General features: G+C 37.1%; 1 protein-coding gene across 1 annotated transcript in view; it reads left to right on the forward strand.

Moving 5' to 3' along the window:
* The first annotated feature begins 4,044 nt into the window (after positions 1-4,044).
* Positions 4,045-20,933, forward strand: part of LOC143027735 (acidic leucine-rich nuclear phosphoprotein 32 family member A-like) — a 33,655-nt gene continuing 16,766 nt past the window's right edge. Inside the window, exons 1-2 of the mRNA XM_076189233.1 lie at positions 4,045-4,182; positions 9,566-9,709. Coding sequence (XP_076045348.1) covers positions 4,093-4,182; positions 9,566-9,709 — 234 coding nt within the window. The 5' untranslated portion in view covers positions 4,045-4,092. The remainder of the gene's footprint in view (positions 4,183-9,565; positions 9,710-20,933) is intronic.

A 20,933-nucleotide genomic window follows, 5' to 3' on the forward strand; every position in this document is an offset into this window, starting at 1 on the left:
CCCGTCCCGTTTTTTGTCGCCTGATACAACTCAAATGGAAATACTTGGTGGCAGTATGGCAGTATTCTTTTCCCCCACCACAGGGTTTGGCGAAATGAGAATATAAGTATTCAGAGAAATGGCACAGGACAGTAACAAGAGTGGGGGGACAGCATAACAGAGGGACAGTCGCAGTATAATAAAGTACCATAATTTCTTTGTGAATAGAGATTTCCTCTACCACAGACAAAACGATGTGTGGCTCTGGTCCGTAGGGGTGCCCCATATAGACCCTAAAGTATCAACTGCATGCTACTTATCAGCTTTTAACCCCACAATAACATGCAGCCAATACCCCAGACGGGATTTTTTTTTCTTTTACATAACTACACAATTATAGCATATTCTGATCTGGGTCGGATAAGGCATTCTATTATTTTTTCTGTAATAATTTTGTACATAGCTACACAAATACTGCACATCTTGATGTAGGGTAGACAAGGCATTCTTTGTACGAATTGTGAGAATCTATTTTATCACCCATGATTTTGTTGATATGTATGTCAGAGACAAGGTACTCCTGGCCAATATTCTTCTTTTTTCCCACCGAATAAATCGTTGATGTTGTTTTTTATAGTTTTTGCCCATTTTCAATATTTTGCATTTTTGACGTTTGAAGTTTATTTCCATAACTGCCTCTAGGTTTATATATTGTCTTGATATTTTAACAATTCTCAGTTCTATCATTTATTATTCTCGTGGTCTTTACGTCATATGCAAACATAATAGAGTAACTTATGTTTGTGCGTGTATATGTGTGATTCACCACGGTCTTGGATCACGTGTTGAACTCATGGTCGACAGATGTTACCCTCCCGGAGGAGAGCACAGAGCTCGTATATGGTCCAATCTATGGGTAATGCTGTGACCTCATACACACACAAGCACACACACTCACACACATAGTGAACCATGGTGAATCACACACAACACCTTGTCCACCAGAGTTAGAGTGCTGTGTGTGTGTGTCTGTATGTGATTCACCATGATCTTTGGATCACGTGTTGGATTCGTGATCAACAGCTATTTCCCTCCCGGAAGAGAGCTCAGAGCTCGTATATGACCGATCTATGGGTAATGCCGTGACCTTACACGCACACACACTCCCAACTCCCCGCCCATGAGAGTTGGAGTAACAACTCGCAGCGCAGCGATACTAAAATTATTTCAGCCCTGGACGGGATTCGAATCCGGACCTCCGTAGTGGCAGCCGGGAACTTTACCAATTGCGCGCGCGCGTGTGTGTGTGTGTTTGTATGTGTAGTTACTCTGAGTTTTATGATTTACTCTACCCTGTATAGTTGTACCTCCTATCTGATTTCGTACACAGGTCACTCACTGCTCATTGTGTATTCATCTCTGTATTTCCCCCATTTTCCTTATCATCTAATACTATAATCCATTTTCCTTATTTCTATCTTTTCTTTCCTTTCCTTTTTTTTTTTTTTTTTGTCTCCTTGTAATCACAAATTTACCAAACCAAACAACAATCCTTGTAATCATTATCAACAATCTTTGTAATTTGGGCCGTCGTAATTCTGGTGTGTGTGTGTGTGTGTGTGTGTGTGCATGTATTTATCATTGTATTTACTATGTTGTAGTAAATGGGGCTGGAGCTAAGTTCATGGGATCCCGCCTCTATATTTCCACTTATCAAGTTATGAAGCAAATTGTGTTGTTGGCCTGGATTATTTCTTCTACTAAGTTGTTTCCTAAATTGGTGCATTCACGTGGAAAATGACGTTTTCTACCCTCTCGTAGATTATATTTCTTCTTTGTTTTGTTTTCCTATAACCTCTTGTTCTTTCATCCCTCACTAACAGTGTACGCGTTTTTTATTTGGCTCTCTCCCTTATAAGGGAAAAAAAGTTCTTGGTATATAGATAGATAGTTGATATATGCCTAGCATTGAAGAAATTCTTCATCCAATACAATATGCTCACTAAGTCCTACTTATATCAACTCTCATATTTGTTATCTATTTACTTATTGATTCACTCATCTATTTGTTTATTTATTTGAGCGGCACCATGTCTAACGTTTTTTCCAAGTCTAGGTATACACAACCTATCCAACACTCTCATGCAGCACATCACACGAATTGTCAACTAAAATTACATTCTTCAAGTAATTCTTCCATCTATAAACCTATTAATCAGGCCTATATTTCTTTCATAGTTCATTTCTTCTGCTCTCCCATTTCTTGTGTATTAATTTCTAGCTGTTATTCATCTTTTATCTCATTTCCTCTCTCCCATGTCTCATTTCTTCTTTGTTTTGCTATTATACATCTTTAATTAAACCAATTTCTTGCTCCACTCATCTTTAGCACGTACTTTCCCTCCCCTTTATCATAAATTTTCAACATTTCCAATTTATTTTTTTCATTGAATGCCAAATCCATTTCATCAAAGCACTTTTCCAATAGTTACATTTTTCAAACTTATATCCTATATGTCTGTATCATTCTTCTCTTATTTCTGCCTTCCCTATTTCAAGAATAAATTCAAGGATTACATTATCGATTTTACCTGTTGGACATGTGTATTTCAATGTTTCAAAGTGTCTGCGTGTGTGTATGTTCGTATGCTCGCTTAGTTGTACGCGAGACTAATACTGAGTTGCCAGGTCTCGCAATAAAGTTTTGAGTTTTCCTCTGTTGTATTCAATTATTATAGTTGACTCTAAAGTCAATGTTATTTTACACATTGTTAGTTCCAACGGCAGTTTGTTCCTATTGTCCGTTATTCTATTTTGAGAAATAATTCTTAACATAGTTTTTATATGCATATATCAAGTTAAATTTTGTGTTCGATTGAAGAGTTTGGGAGAGTATAGTAGTTTTGTTATCGGTAGATTATTATTTTTGCGGTGGATGAAATTCACATTTGTTTTGACAGCTGACTGGCACTTTCATTCAGATCAGAGAGAACCTTCGAATAGTTATAATTAAACTAGTTTTGTCATTTAGATAACTTGACACTCTTCCATTTATTTCAGTCGTCAGTATGAAATGTTAGCCAATAGAAAGTTTAAATCATACGGAACCCAATAATTTAATCTGTTTACGTACGTGTATTTATGTAATTCTAAATATATTCTCTAGTATATCATTGGATTCAGATACATTAGTTCATGGGGATACATATTTGTACCCCTACATGTCTAAACATGGGTTTCAGGGATAACACGCTACACACAAACGCTCACACGGGTACAATGTCCCGCGCACTTCCACAAACCACAAACAAGTTGTGACAGACTCCGCTCTGAATGAAAGTACCCTAGTTTGAACGTTTATGTTTCGTTTGTTTCACCTCTAGTATTATGATTCCCTATTTTCCCTTCATTATAAACATGGAACACATCTAAATTATTCTCTTTATGTGCATAATCGATTAATTTTAGTTTATTTACATAGAAAAAGACGTTAAATTTCAGGGTGAGGGAGCACGAGAGTGTATATAGTGACAAGGGCTTCCCTATCTCACTACGCATAAACATCAATCACGCGGGGAACACAGACTTACTTTTCCCGCGCGGTGACGTCATTATTCCTTTACGTTTTGATAGGCACGTTTGAAGGTGGCGCGCTCTAGTGCGGGATCAATGCAGCTTGGCCCATTCGCTAAGGGAAATTGGGGATTTTCCCTATACGTTTAGGGGGGAAAAGTAACCTTCGTAGTTCCTTGAGTATGGTTGATATTCAGCCTGGGGCTTTATATATAATTTTTGTTTAAGGCAGATCAAGTCACATTTTTGTTTAAAAATGTATTTCTGATATATATTTTAGGTTTTTATTGCAAAATTTAGTCTAATTTAATTATGACATATTTACCCAATTTCAAGCACTGTTCTAAGTTTTATACATCATTTATAATCTTAGGGAGCATATAAAGAAAAACAAATAGGTTTTTGTAAATGAATATGGATATTGATAAACAATAACAATGAGTTAGGGTAAAATCGGATAAGATCTAGGGGAAAATAGTGTTGTTTCGGGGAGAACTGAATAGCGGGAGCGAGGGGCCCTCCATACTAACACTTGTGTTGATGCTTGGCCAGCGCAAGGCCCCCGCCGCCCTCATGACGGACATGGAGAAGAGAATACAACTGGAGCAGAGGGGGAGAAATCCAGCAAAGGTAAGTAATAGAGACATCATGCCACATATGATATATACCAACTTTTTGCAGAAATAAGGTAGGGCAAGTGAAATAAAGAGAGATAAAGTTAGGCGTCTGTCACTGTATATGACCGTTTGTATGATGACATGACGCGTGAAGGTTTGGGCTTTCTCAAGGGAAAGCACATTGGAACTTGCACCTTATCACTAGCTACAACTGCCCATGGTCATATTGCAGCCAGTAAGCATGACAGATGCGAAGGACACGGTGGAATTAAAATCGTCGAGGGGGTGTGAAAGGAACGGGTGATGGGAGGGAGGGAGGCAGGCAGGAGGGGTGGATAGGCTTTATAACGCAAATTACACGTAGGTACCCTCACGGTATTTAATCCTCCCGTGGTATCTTGTGCTATCTTGCTTCGCCCATTTGTTTGGGATTGAAATAACGCTATGGACGGGATCGCAGGACTGGAACTATTAAATAGCCTGGAACAGACAAACAGACCAACAGGCTAATGGAGTGTATTGGAACACAATAGATCAATTCAAATCAGCAAAGGTATTGGCTGTGAAATGTATGGAAAACCGGGGCTTAGATCGACCTAAAGCTTCTGAAGTCCACTGGAAATGAAGTAGAGACATTGGGAAAAGGGTAGTTTGCCTGTATAGGAACTTTCCATTTCAACAGGAAGTAAGGTATGGAAGGTAGATCAGATCTTGGATTGCCTTTTATTTGAGTTGTGCTGTACAAAAAGAGACAGCTTCATGTCTGAGTGTTCACATGGTTCTGCCATTTGCCAGGATGTCAGATGGGGATAAGCTAAGAGTGGTGGATGCCAGCTGTACCATGGGTGGGGGTGGGCACTACTCCCATACTATTAAGAGTAACGGCTTGGGGTGGAAATGATAACACAGTTCAAGTTGAAATTTCAAGGGAAAACCTATTAAATGGATTGTTTTTACTCTGTGAACTAGTAGGGTCTAGGAAGAAAGGAATGGAAAAAAAAGTCTGGTATGGGAACATCTTATGTATGTTGGCAAAGGTATAGAGAAAATCTTGTGAACATTAATACAGAAATATATACATCCAAGAAAGGTGGCATTGTAGCCCAAGCTTTCTGATGCTGTTAGACAAAGCAAAAGTTAGATATATGGCAAGAAAATATATTTGTAAAGAAATATATTGTTAATAATAGTCCATCTTTGCCTATAGTAGGGCTTAAAGTCTTGATATCTTGTGGATTGAACTATAATTTCTTTCCACATGAGACAAGCCATGCATCATTGATGCAGACCAGCAGAGAAAGAGACTGAGTTAGTCCTCTTGATTCCCTTTGGTGCTGCAGCTTGGTATACAATCGTTTAAAGAGGAATAGGTTTACTTCTAGCAAGAGGAAAGTATAGGAAATCTGTGCATGTGTAGTGTGTGTAATGTATTCACACTTGTGTATATGTATCCTCTACTGGTATATATATGTATAAAGTATGCACAACCATGTGTAATGCTTCACATGTAGTGTATATGCATGGTTTGCATTACCATGTGTAAATTTCATGATTCAGGTCCATCAATCACTACATTGCAGTCCTCTGCTGCCCCTCACACTCTCCTCTGCTTTTTCCTCTCTTTCTCTCCTGTCTCCTCTCTATTTCCTTTCTACATCTCATCCTTCACTTATCTCTCTTCTACCATCTCTCTCATCTCTCATGTCTATCTCTTTTCTCCCATCTCTGCTCTCCCATTCTCTCCCTATCTTCTCCTATCTCTCAGGTCTTTCCCAGCTCTCTTCCTTCATTCTCTTCCTTTCCTCCCTTCCTTATCTCCCTCCCTCCCAACTCTCTCCCCTCTCTTTTCCTTCTCACCCCCTTTCCTTCTCTCTCTCTCTCTTGTCTTTCTATCTTTTGCCATTCTTGTAGATGTGAGAGGGGTGAACTAACAAAGGAAGGAACCTGGCATTAAATTATGTACGTGTATATGCACATCTGTTTGGTATGTGCATGTATTTACCTAAATATAACATAGTACAAGACCTTTACTTGCAAAGTTTAAATTCAATTGTTTACATTTGCAAAGATGGAATTAATTATGGACAGTTCAGAAAGGGTAGTAAGATAAAAGATATATATGGTATATATAAAATTAAGTCAACACCTATTATAATCTTGTCCATGTCGTGGAATGCAGCTAATTTCAACAGTTTACAAGTTTCCCTAATAATTATCTGTTTTTCTTGTGACCAATTTTCTAATACCAACACTCCAGTTTATTTTCCTATATATTTTTTAACTATTTTATTTCTTATTTTGTGATTTCATGGAGACCTTTTTGTACTTTTCCCATTTTCCAATACTTTGCATTTTTTTGACACTGGAATTTTCCAATTCTGGTTCCATTCATATATCCTATCTAGATTCAAACTGCCTCAGGTGTGACCACACAGGACACAAAGCATCTCATATTATGGTACCCTGCACAAACAATTCCTAGACAACAACCTTGTATCTTCCCTGGGTGACTTGGGATCCTGCCCAGGGGCAGTTGCTGGGTCCCTGAATTTCTTAGGTCTTCTGCAAGAGAGACCAAGGAGGAACAAATTGATTTATCCCATCTAGATCTTTCAGCAAACTCATAATCATGTACACACTACACAGCCCTTGAGATCTTGCCATCATCAGCAAACATTGTTAGTGTTGTTCCATCATTGTTGATGAAGAATAACTGATGGCAGCAAAGAACCCTGTGGTACTCCAATTGTTAATTTCTTCAATTTGACATCCTACCCTTCACCTGTGGCATTGTTAATCTGATCTTCAGAATGCCCATCCATTCCAGCAGACACCGTCCTGTGTTCTAATTTCCATATTAGTCTTTTTCTAAGATACCTAATCAAAATCTTTCTCTGGGTGTACCTGTATATACAATCCACCCCATCCTCTATAGTATAGTGATCACTCTTGAGTAAAAGCTCAACAAGTGTGTGTACTTAATTGTAACATTCAATATTGGAGCCATGTCCATGGGGTCTAGTTTCCATTACTTTGCCTAAAAGTCAGCCTAGGAATCTGCAAGAATTGTTTCCAGTTTCACAAATTGATGTGTGAAGAAAACAGCTGTTAGGCCTAAGGATTTTGCTAGGCCCTCTTGGTGCTCTTTCATCCCATACTAACAGATCCTTTGTCTAAACTTTTCAGTACTTTCTGTATACACAAAATATTTATATCGGCTTTCCCTTTGTTCTGATATGGGCAGCCCCATAAGTAACATTACCACATCTGCATATTTCCAGTTTGGTACAGATTTTATACACGTATGTGTATTGCTGCATTGGTTCAGACCTGGGCATTAGGCAGGGTACATGGATGACCCTTCATCCACAAGATGAACAAGTATGTGCACCTACTTATGCATTCATCATATATGTAGATCAAGAACACCACTGGTGCTAGTACAGAGCCTTTTGGTACCCTACTTTGCACTTCCAGTCAAACATCTCATTCTTCACTGGTGTTCATATATACCAACCAGTTCTTTAGGAAATTGTTCAACCATTTAAATATGCACCCTTAAGTGCTTGAAAAGGAGCCTTCTCAAGGTCCAGGTATACACAATCCATCCATCCCTCTTTCATGTAGCATATTTACCACTCAAACAAGAATTTAACAAAACTTGACAGGTATATTACTGAGGACTTTTATGAATAATTTGCATGATTTGGCTCCTCTGCTGGTCATAGACAGTGGTTAATAATCCAAAGGTTCCTCCCTACTTCTTCTTGTATAGACTGGTACCACATTTGCTAGTTTCCAGTCCTTTGGCACCCTTCCCTGTTCCAAGGAGAAATCAATTTGTTTCTTTTTCACCAATTGCTCTACATGTGTTTGTGTACAAGCCTAGAGAAGTGCCCAAAGTGCACTCTTCCTCCAGCCAGAAAATACTCAAAATAACCAATAAGGAATTTAGGACCAAGAAAAGTAGTTCAGCTGGAAATTTTATGCATTAGATGTAGTAATATCAAACATAGGTGGTGTTAAGAGAACATGGGTATACTAAGCATTAAACAAAACTGAAGTAAAGAATAGAAGGGAAGGGTTAATGTCATTGAAGATGGAAAATCTGAAATTTATAAGATCGGGTATAGGATGGGGAGGGAGGGAATACAGTTGGTATAGTCGGGAATGAGAATAGGTGTGATTGAATATTTGTACTAGAAAAAGAAATGAGAGGTGTCCATTGGGTAAAATGAGATGGGATTGAAGAAAGGAGAGAGAAGGATGTGAAGAAAACTGAAAAGTTGAAAGTGGTAAGGTTAGGAAAGATTGGTGAGTGTGAAAAACTGCAAGGAGGAAATAATGTAGATTTAGAATTGAAATGATGAGGTCTATAAAATATATATATATATAAAACAAGACAAATGGATAAGACTATTAGATCCTTGACTAAATATACCCTAGCTATACTGGTTATGCTTTAGGAGACAGAAGGGAGTTATGTTTAGGGGATGGGGAGAATGATATTGGACCAATGAATAATGGAAAGGAACCATGTAAAAGTTAAGGGGAAAAGATTTGAAATGTGGGAGATGCCTGGTTTGAAGTAGTCAAGATCAGGAAGTCAGCTGAGGAGATTGTGATGGAAATTAAAGGGGATATAGTTTAAGAGAAGATCATTAATAGTCAATTCAAGAATTTACAATATTTTGAAAGATTTCTCAGTGATATAAGAAAATATTGCAACTAACACTGATAATGGGGAAGGAATAGGTGGAAAGGTAAACAAGGTTTCAGAATTGGGAATTCAAGAGTAGACTTACCCCTCAAACTACTACTACTATCCAATCAGTAGTAGTGAATTCATTGTAACTGGGAGGGGAAAAAATCAAAAGCCCAGCCATCTTGTTTTGTTGGTAATGGATGATGTGAAAAAATATAGACAATACAGAGATGTTGAGAGAATGAATTTAGACAGGATGAAGATATGGATTGAGAATTGTAAGGAAAAGAGCATATGATAACCTGAAGTATGATTCTGTATATAATTGTTTGGGAAGAAAATAAACATTAAGGAAGTACAATGGAAAGAAGAAGAAACAGACTGAGGAAAGAAAGAAATTTGTATTGCAAAGGTAGGACATAATACTAGGTACACTATAAAGAGGAAAAATGGGAATATAGCACAAGATTTTTATGTGGGAATAGACAGACATGCCTCCATTTGGGTATGGATGCTGCTATTGAAAAATGTGTCCTTGTAATTTTTTGTAGAGGTATACATTATAAAAGCACCTGTGTATTTGTGGTTAATATGTATATTCAAAATGTTCATTTACTATGGCTTTGGTATTTTGTTAAGTATGGAGTGGGAAGTTTAATGTTATTGCATACTAACTCTTTGTTTCTTCTAGATTACAGAGTTAAATCTTGATAATTGTAAAAGTACTACGATTGTTGGCTTAACAGAAGAGTTTAAGAAGCTGCGCATATTGAGCCTCATCAATGTAGGCCTAACGTCTTTGAAGGGATTTCCTAGGTTGCCTCAACTACGAAAGGTTTGTTTTTTGCTAGTCCAATGCATGTGAGTAGTCATTTTTAGATGATGCACCTTATGAATAACTTGTAAATAATGCTTGATACTGATTGAAAAGTGTTGACATTGTATATGGAGGCATTTCATTCATCACTTGGAAATTGCAAGTTTGGTGTATGAGGTGTGTAGTACTAGAGGTTACCAACAAAGTTAAGTGCAAATGGTTTGTATTTACCTAATTGAAGTTAAAAAAAATAGGAGCTTAGGGTCACATGTCTCAATACTTAACTTTTAGTATAAATTTATTTTTGTGAACTTGGACAGTTTTCTATTTCATTTTAGAAATTAATGTCTGAATGCAAGGGTGGTGGGTCAGGGATTGGAAATGGTTAAAGAAAATGGAGAAAAGTGGTAGATTACAAAGGATTACAAAGGCAAAGCATGCCGACAGGAGACCTTTTGATCCATATCTAGGTCGGATGCAAAAAAAAAAAAAAAAAATCATATTAATAATAAATTAAAACTATAACAATGTAAATAACAATTAAAATACATAAATAAATGCATTGGTATAGTTGAATAACAAACAAACAGGTAAATAGTAAATGATAATAAATTGACATATAACTAATAATAAATGATAATCAGACAGACAAATTATAACAAAACAAAAACAAATAATATAACATAAATTATAATAATTACAGCATCTTACTTAGGTATTTATCTAAATGATTCTTAAAGCTTCGAACTGAACTACATTGCACTACCTGTGCAGGAAGTTTATTCCATTCATTAACTACACGGTTGGCAAAGTTGTTTCTACCTACTTCCAAATTGAATCTATTTCCGGACAGTTTGAGACCATTGTTTCTTGTCTGATTTGATTCATGTGCTTAAGTCGATTTTCGTATGATTTATTTTTGATATTTGGAATCAGTTTTGTGGCTCGCCGTTGTACTTTTTCCAGTCTGTCAATGTCTTTAATGAGATTCGGTGACCATACGGAAACAGCATATTCCAAATGTGGACGAACTAACGATTTATATAGCTTGTTAATGAGTGATGGACTTTTGAAATCAAAAGATCGCGCAATCAATCCCAGAATCTTATTTGCTTTCTCAGAGGCTGAAATACACTGCTTGGATGATTTGAGGTCGTTACTGATAATTACGCCGAGATCTTTTTCACTATCCACTTTTGTTAACGAATTTCCAAATAACTTGTAATCGTACTTGCTGTTATTTTTACCTATGTGCATTACCTTGCATTTACTTGTGTTAAATTTCATTAGCCACTTTTCAGACCATTGCTGTAATTTATCTAAATCTTCTTGAATATCTAATTGGTTTGAGTGATCATTTGCCACTCCGCACAGTTTTGTATCATCAGCAAATTTGGAAACAGTAGATTTTAGTCCATGGTCTATATCATTTATATATACTATGAATAGAAGTGGCCCAAGAACGGAACCCTGAGGAACTCCACTTGCAACACTTTTCCATCCAGAAGTTTTTCCATTTAAAACAACTCTCTGTTTTCGACCTTTCAACCAATTACTAGTCCAACCTAATAGGCTACCACTTATTCCATGCAAAGCTAATTTAGTAAGTAGTCTTTCGTGTGGGACGGTATCAAAAGCTTTTGCAAAGTCTAGATATATTAAATCTATATTGTTTCTTTTGTCATAATTCGAGACAACTGTGTTGTAGAATTCGAGTAAGTTAGTCACGCAAGAACGTTTCCGTCTGAAACCATGTTGGCTATCATTTATCAAACGGTTACTTTCTAAATGATATTCGATAGCATCTCTGATGATAGTTTCCATTATTTTTCCTACGATCGAAGTCAAACTAATAGGCCTATAGTTATTTGGTTTCTTTTTGTCACCTTTTTTGAATATGGGAGTAACGTTAGCTAGCTTCCATTCTCTTGGGACATCTCCGGATATGATGGATTTCTTGAAAATAATTTCTAATGGAACAACAATCTCATTTTTCATTTCCTTTAAGATTCTTGGATGCCAACTGTCAGGCCCTGGTGTTTTATTAACTTTGAGTTTGTCTATACACCTTTTAATTGTTTCTTTTGTTATATTTACCGTAGTGAGTAAGTTTACCCCAGACTTTTCACAGGTTTCAGTTTGGAATTCACTTTGAGGTGTTTCGTTTACGAATACCGAGCTAAAATAATTGTTTAAGAGATTACACATTCCTTCATTTGAATATTCAAGTTGACCGTCAGCAGATAATAGTGGACCAATGTGATTCCTAACAACCTTTTTATCTCTAATGTAACTATAGAATTCTTTGGGATTCTCTTTGGATTTCTCAGCGATGTTCATTTCGTATTGTCGTTTTCTTTTTCTTATTGTCTTTTTTAAATCTCTCTGTATTGATACATAACTTTCATAGTCATTAGATGCACCCGAGCACTTATATTTCTTATAAGCCTGTCTCTTTTTAGCAATACTTTTTTCAGTTTCTTTGTCGAGCCACTTTGGGCGAGCCTGATTTGGGGGACGTCTGTCCTTAAAAGGAATGTAAGTTTGAATCATCTTAGTGAGCGTATTTTGAAATATTTCCCACATCTGATCTACAGGCCTTTCGTTTAATTTTTCCTCCCAATCTGTAAGCTGAAGCTCCTGACGTAGTTCTATGAACTGAGCTCTACTGAAATCGGGTATTTTAGAAGCACAAGTATCTATTCTAAAATTGTTTAGGAGTTTGAATCTGACTAAGTTGTGATTGCTATTTGCAACAGATTCACCGACTTCTACATCAGTTGCCATGCTTTCGCGGCTAGTGATCAATAAATCGAGTAAGTTTCCATATCTTGTGGGCTCTTTTACATGCTGAATTAAGTAATTGTCACCAAGAAAATCAATCAAGCGACTACCTATATGGCCATGTTCAAGGGTCATCCAATCAATGTCAGTAAAATTGAAATCACCCATTATCAATAAATCCCGGTTGCAGAAACTAGACAGTTCTTGAAATAACAGTTTGTCGTCTGCTAATGATAATGTCTTTGGCCTATATATTACACCTATATTCATTTTTTGTCCATTTGTTTGGGTTAACTCAACCCACAAACTGTCATATGCATCCTGTTTCACTTTCTCTAAAACACAAGCATGAACATTGTTTTTAACGTACAATAGAACACCCCCACCTTTCTTGTGGTTTCTATCTTGATGAAAGTGTTTAAATCCCGCAATATTAAATTCAGCTTCGAACTCTGTACCATTTAACCATGTCTCAGTTATTCCTATCATATCGAGATTTTCGCTTTTGACATACGCCTGTATTTCTTGAAATTTGTTCCTAATACTACGAGCATTAAAGTACATAGTTTTAAGAAACTCCTGATTATTTCTTTTTGACACATTTTGAGTTTCAATATCATGTCTTATATTATCATTTTGTTTTTTATTTATGCCTTGCTCTATATTATTATTATTTGGTCCTTCATTGACATTCAATGCCTCATTAACATTTCCCCCATCACGGACATCTGGTCGATTACGGTCATCCGATCTATTTTGTACATTTTGTCCCCCTACGTAAGCCAGCTGTTGTTTGCAGACGACACTGCACTTGTAGCAGGATCGGAGGAGGGATTGAAGAAGTTAGTGACGGGGTTTGGGAGGGTGTGTGAAGGGGGGGGGTTGGGGATGGATGTGGGTAAAAGTAAGGTGATGAGATGTGAGGGTGGCAGTGGACTGGAAGTGAGTATTGGGGGGAGAGACTGGAGGAAGTGGATGGTTTTGGATGCTTGGGTGCGGATGTGGCGGGAGTGGAGTGTGGATTGAGAAAGAAAAGTGGGTGCCTTGGTAGATTGGGAAGTGTGGTGAGAGATAGACATTTGGGAGGATTTTGTATGAAGGGGTGGTTGTGCCAACAGTACTGTGTGGGGCGGAAGCATGGAACATGAGAGAGGAAGAGAGGAGTTTGAATGTGTTTGAAATGAGGTGTCTGAAGGGTATGGTGGGGGTTGCTGGGCTGGATGGAGTGAGAAATGAGGAGGTGAGGAGGAGAATGGGGGTGGTGGGTGAGTGTTGGGATGATTTGGACGCATGGAGGGACTAGTAGAGGGGATGTGGGGTGAACATGGGGGGGGCAACCTGGGATGGGATGGATGGATGGGGTGGTGAAAGGGGCTTTGGGGGGAGGGGAGTGTCTGTTGGGGAAGGACGGGTGAGTGGAGAGTGGTTGTGTATGAATGGTGTTGTGATGCATGAGGTGGAGTGGGTATGGGGTGAGGTAGTGTGTGTGAGAAAAATTTGACGCAGCCTGAAGGGGATTCTCTGTCTTCTCCTTTTCGGCAATGGGGGGACAGAGAGGGGTGGTCGCTGATTCGACGAAGCGGCCTTGCTGTGGATGTGCTGTGTCTTGCGACACTGCTTCTGACCTAGGGCAGTGGACAGGATGCAGGGATGGCCCGTCATCCAGGAGGTGCCAAGATAAGAGGGAGGGTGGAGGGGAGGGTTTTTATGCCTTTGTTTTTTGGCTATCTCCCATTTAAGGGGGGGAAAAGCCTTTGGTATATGTATGTATGTAATGTCTGTTTGGAAAACTGTACTTCAATCATTTAATCTTAAGCTTCTTGTTTACTTGGTGATGTTTTGTCTTATAAATTTTTGTCAATCTTGTCCACACCTTTCATACATGCTATAAATGTGCCTCCATTTTTTCTTTCTCTTCCAGTTTGAGCAATTCCAGCTTGTCCAGCCTTTTCTTATAGGCTAGGAACATTTTAGTTGCTGCTCTCTGTAATCTATTTTTCTTGTACCTCTGCTATATATTTCAATTTGAAGCATTATTTTTATTTAATTTGTTCATCCTTTGTCTGTCTCTCTCTCTTCCTTTTCATTTGGTAATTTTGTGTAGTGCAATATTGACAATAGTGACTTTTGTGGGTGCTCCTACAGACAAGAACCAGGGATTATTCATCTTTGTTAGTTTAAATTCTTTATTTATTACGGAATGACACTTGTACTACAGCTGATCCTCCTTTATGCTGATCCTTTGAACCTGCCCTTCACCACTTCTATGGCTCTACTTCTGTGCCCTTTGTGTTGGGGGAGTGGGGAATTCTACTCAGTGTTCTTAGGTGTTATAAAAGGGTACTAAATAGGACAGTGAGAAACTAGGGATCCTCTACTCAGTATTTTCCTCCTGAGAAAAGTCAAAGCATGAGAGGGTCTGGGAAGAGGACTCCAACCAGAACTAGTAATATGGTCAGTAAACGTGTGTGTATATGGTACAGATGAAAGTAAAAAAGGAGCTTGTAGGTATGTTTGAGAAGGATGGATACATTGTTCAGTGAAACAAAGTTGAAAGGGAGGGATGGGTTTGAATTTTGGACTGGGTAAGGTGTTGGGAGTGACAAGTGGGCAAGGCAAGTGAGTGACACTAAGTGATAAGATAATTAAGTGCATGATGGAGTGGAAGGAATAGTCTTTAATGTGAGTTGGAGATATGGGCTTTTCGTGAGTGTATACAATCCTGGTAATAAAAAAAAGTAGAGAGGGGAAGGCTTTTTGGATTTATATAAATGACTATATAGAGTTTTGGGAGGAATATAAATATCATGGTGTTGGGGAATTTTGGTGCTAAAGTAGTTAGTTGAGTCAATAGATGTAGTAGGGAGATACATTGTCAGGTAAGAACTGTAGTGGAGAAATATTATTTGTGCAAAGAAAGGGAAATGATAGTGAATAGTATTTAAGAAGAGACAAGCATAAATATATGGAAAATATGATTTTGGGTGATTGAAAGGACACTAATTGAATAGGGAGGACTGAAGTTTCTGGACATTAATGAGGGTGAATTAATTGATTGAAAGGACACTAATTGACTAGGGAGGACTGAAGTTTCTGAACCATAATGAGGGTGAATTAATTGAGAAGGGGAAAAGGGAGGAAGATAAAAAAGTCTTGAGGGTGAACAAATCAAATAAGAAGGGAAAATCAAAAGAATACCAGAATCTGAAAGAAGTGTTGTAGCTGGTGGTAAGGAATGAGGGTGAAGCAGGAGTAGATAGATGAAGAATTGGTATGTTTCAAGGAGGAAGTGATAGTGCACAGAGATATGTTGGATGAGGAAGATAGAAGGGAAGAGGAGGGGCAGTGAATGTTTAGATAAAGAGGTAAAGGCAGTGTGTGGATGAAAAGAGCTTGTGAGGATTGGTTGTTAAATAGTAACAAAATGTGAGAGGTCCAGAAAAGAGAAACAAAATGCAAACTGAAGGAGCTAAAGAGGAGAGCAAATGTAAAGTGGGTGGTTGTTTTATAGAGAATTTTGAAAATGATTAAAAAGAGGATTTGGAAGAAGTGGAAAGGGTGAATGAGGATGAGTCAGGTACTGAGAGGGAAGGTCAAGGGTGCAGACAGACAGATGCTAATAGAAGTGAAGGTAGTAAAGGGCAGATGGACAAGATTTCAGGAGTTTGTTGAATGTGGATGAGGGATTGATTGTGGCAGTAGGAGATGCTAAGAAAACTACTATGGAAGTAGAAAGTGACAGTGCTGTAGGAAAAAAGTAAGATATAAAGAACAGTGAAAGTGATGAAACTTAGTAAGGCACTTTGATAATGTGGTTGTTGTGGAGTGTGCCAGAGGACTGGAGGAGTGAGTGTATTTACCTACTTGTAGGTATGTGTATTTACCTAGTTGTATTTTATGGGAAGGGGAGCTATGCTCATGGTGTCCCGTCTTCATATCTCATTTTATCTAAACTATTTTTAAATTCGTGTATTGTTTTTGCACACACCACTTTCTCATCTAACTTGTTCCAACTGTCTATTACTCTGTGAGGAAAGCTGTTCTTTTTCAGATCTCTTCTATAGCTGTCTTTCTTGATTTTCTTTCCGTGTCCTCTTGTATTTCTATCATCCCATTTTATCAGATTCTCTCTATCAGTAATTTCTATGCCTTTCATGATTCTGTAAATAGCTATCAAATCTCCTCTCTCTCTTCTTTGCTCTAGTGTCTGTAGTTCAAGTTTTGGCAGTCTCTCTTCATGTGATAGTTTTGAGAGAGTTGTTGCCAATTTTGTAATTGCTCTGTATTCTTTCAAGTTTTTTTATACATTTTTTTGTACTTGGTGACCACATCATTGCTGCATATTCCAATCTTGGTCTTATCAGAGTGATTAGAATTTTCTTCACCATTTCTTCATCCAGGTATGTAAATGCCACTTTGATCGTTCTTATTAAATTATAATTTTCCCCAAAAATCTTATGTTTCTCAGGTGACATATTATTCATAACAATGACTCCCAGGTCCTTCTCATTCTCTTTTTTTTTTTATTCCTTCTTCTCCCAATTTATATGATCCTGTTATTCTGTTTTTGCTTTTTCCAAATTCCATTATACTACACTTTTTAGTGTTGAACTCCATCTCCCACTTCCTACTCCATTCCCATACTTTATGGAGATCACTGTAGTAACTCACAATCTTCCTCCGTGTTCACTTTTTTTAATAGTTTTGCATCGTCTGCAAAGAAGCTCATATAACTTTCAATTTCTTCATCCATATCATTAATATATATAGCAAACATTATTGGGGCCAGAACTGTTCCTTGTGGAACACCACTTATTACTTCATCCCATTTTGAGTGTCTCTTATCACTACTCTCATTTTTCTTTCTTGCAAAAAGTTTTCCATCCATTTAAGCAGTTTGCCCTGTATTCCTCCTTCAGTTTCTAATTTCTTAAGCAACTTCTTATGTGGTACTTTGTCAAAAGCTTTTTTTAGGTCTAGAAATGCACAATCAGCCCATCCATCTCTTTCTTGTATTATATCTATTAGCCTTGAATAGAAACATATTAAATTGGTGACGCATGATCGTCCTTGTCTGAATCCAAATTGCCTTGGATTTAGCATGTTGTTTTTTTTTTTTACCCATCTACTTTTGATAATTCTTTCACAATTTTTTGATATTGTACTTGTTAGAGAGACTGGTCTATAGTTGGTAGGGTCTTCTTTATTTCCCCTTTTATATATAGGTACTATATTTGCTTTTTTCCAATCTTCTGGAACTTTTCCTTCTTTCAAGGAACTATTTATTATGCTATGTATTTTGTCTGCCAGTTCATTCCTGCATTCTTTCAAAATCCAGTTTGCTATTTCATCTGGTCCATGTGATTTTCTGACATCAAGATTACTCAAGTGTTTCATTATTTCATTCTTTGTTACTTCTATTTCTTTCATAGGGGGGACTTTCTCTTTCCATTCGATCTCTTCTGGTTGTATGTTCTCCCTTGTAAACACTGATTTAAAATGTTTGTTCATAATTTCCGCCATTTCTATTTCCTCTGTGTATTCAACTCCTCCTTGTCTTGATTTCTCCAAATCTTGTTTGTTTTTCAGTTTGTTGTTTAAAAATCTGTAAAATAGTTTTGGTTGATCTTTACATTTTTCTATGACATCTTTTTCATATATTCTCTCTCTGCACACTTGTACATATTCATTTCTATAACAAGTATATATTTTCCATTTTTTGGGTCTTTTGTCTTTCTTACATTTGGTCCAAGCTTTGTCTCTTTTGTCTTTTAACTACTTACAACTTTTGTTGTACCAGCACTTTACATATTCTTTTTCTTGTTTTTGTCTTGGGACATACTTTTCCACTCCTTTTTTTTTTTTTTTTTTTTTTTTTTTTTTTTTTTTTTTTTTTTTATATATATATAAATTTTTGTCTAAATTCCATTTCTCTTCTACTGTTGTATCTTTGTGTATTCTTTCCCAGTTTTCATTTTGAAAGAATTCTCTTATTTTATCAAAATTTGTTTTTTCATACATCAATCTTCCTTTTCTATATTGTTCATTTCTTTTCATGTATTTTTTCTCATTTAGTTCTAGTTCTATCAATATGTGGTCACTTTTACTTATTGGTGCCTGGTATTCTATCTTTTCCACTATTTCAGGTTCTGATGTGATTATTAGGTCTAGTCTCAATGGTTCTTCTTCATTTCTATACCTAGTGCTCTCTTGAATCCATTGTGTCATTATGTAGTCAATAATCATCTCAAGTAGAACATTTCCCCATGAGTCTTCTCCACCCTTTACGGTCATCTCTTCCCAGCAGACATCTTTGCAATTAAAGTCGCCCATCATAACTATTCTTCCTCCATCTTCCATTATCTTGTTTAATGTTATTCTTGTGTCTTCTAACATACTTTTATGTTCACTCTCTTCCCACGAGGCTGTTTTTGGGGGCACATAGTTTATTACAAACTTTCTGCTCTTCTTGTCTCTGTCTTCTACTTCTATCATAATCATCTCTACTCTATTCTTTCCATATGTGACACACTTCACGTTTATATCCTTCTTAGCCAGGAACATCTCCACCCCCTTGTTTTCTCTCTGTTTCTAATCCAATAATTATATGCATTGTGTCCTATGCTGTTGGGTGGTAGTGGACCTTTTAATTTTGTCTCTACAATTTCCATTATGTCTGGTTCTTTTTCCTTCAGATACTCGTTCAGTTCATTCAGTCCTGTTATTAATCCATCTATATTTGTGTAGGACACTCTTAACTTTCTGTTATTTCCATTGTATTTTCTGTTTTTTGTTTCTGTTATGGTCCATTTCCTCACTTTCATATTCGCTACTCTCCAGTAGAATTCTTCTTTTTCTGACTCCGTTCTGTTCTCGTTTTTTTCTTTAGCTTCTTGCCTTTTCATTTTTTCTTCCTCTCTTTCCTCTTTATTCGTTTCTCTTTTTATCCATACCTTTTTATATTGTTCACTTGCTGCTAGCTTCCCTGTTTTTGCTAAGATATTCTTTGCTGTTGTTTGTGAGCTGAATTTAATCTTAATTGGTCTGGTCTTATCTGTACTATATTTTCCGAGCCTAAACATCTCTTCAATGTGTTTCATGGTTTCAGGTTCATCTTCCTGAACTAATTCTAGTAAACTTATTACTTTTTCTTTTTCCTCTTTAATTCTTGTGGTTCTATTTTGGTTAAATTTCTCTTCCATTCCTAATATAATTATACATTTCTTTTTGTCTGCTAAGTCTCTTACTATATTCTTCTGTCTCATCACTTTCATAACCGAGTCTTCAGTTTCTTTCATTTGTTGTTTAATTATGTCAGTAAATGCAACTTTACTGTTTTCTTGGATTTTTTTTTCCAGCCCTGTGCTTCCTTTGCTATGGCCTCTTTATTGTCTTTATTATTCCTCTTTAATTCCTTATTCTCTTTTTTAACTTCTTTTAACTGTTTTTAATTCTTCTATTTCTAAAGTTAAGTTTTTGTTTGCCTTCTCTAGTTTTTCCAATCTTTCAACTCTTTGTGCAATCTTGGCTACGTTACCGAACCTGTTTTCCCAATGCTTGGTCATCTTATCAAATTTCTCTAGTCTTGCCAACCGGGGGAGGTTGGTATCCCCCCCCACCTTCTTTAAATCCCTGGAAACTATTATCATCACCTTCCACTGTGCTGCTCTTATCTATACTTCTAATCTTTACATTTTTGTTGATCCCATCATCACCAAAGTCAACGTCATCAGTCCGCCTTTTGTTTACAAGATGCCTGGCCTCCTGGACCATGTCCCCCTCTTCCTCATTTCCTTCCATTTCCCTCAATAATCCCTCCCTTTCTCCCCCCCCCACTATACCACGAGCTCTCCCCTTCCCTATAAATATAATAAGGCACTTCATGGACGTTGAGATCCACGTAGATTTTCCTTTTTCTTCGGAACTCTAGTTCTCGCCGTCCATTCGACGAAAGGGTGTGTGTGTGTGTATGTATGTATATATATATATATATATATATATATATATATATATATATTTCCACTACAAAGGAAAAGGGAACATATGTGAATCTAGTGGCTTTAGAGATAGCAGTGTAAGTGTAGTTGGAAATGCATATGGATGTTAATTGACTGTTGAGAGGAATTTAAGAAAAACTGGATTTATCAAAGGAAGAGCACCCTCCTCCTTTGATAAATCCAGTATGGATCAAGTTTTAAGTATAAATCAAGTTTCAAGTATAAATCCAGTATGGATCAAGTTTTCATAGTGAGGCAGATATGAAAAAAAAATTAGGAAGTCTTTTGGGCAGCTTTGAAGAAGGCATGAGAGGTGTAATGGATGCATGTGGGGCAGTTTGATTATGTGGTGAGACCATTTCTGTTCAGACAGTCCTAGTGCTGGATGATGCCCTGAATGAAGTATGCTACTGAGATTCTTGCTCCTTTTGTGAGGAATTTTTCTTTGGGTTTGTCAGGGG

The sequence above is a fragment of the Oratosquilla oratoria genome, chromosome 8 (genome assembly GCF_046742065.1).
Source record: "Oratosquilla oratoria isolate Oo_2021 chromosome 8, ASM4674206v1, whole genome shotgun sequence".
Classification (NCBI taxonomy): domain Eukaryota; kingdom Metazoa; phylum Arthropoda; class Malacostraca; order Stomatopoda; family Squillidae; genus Oratosquilla; species Oratosquilla oratoria.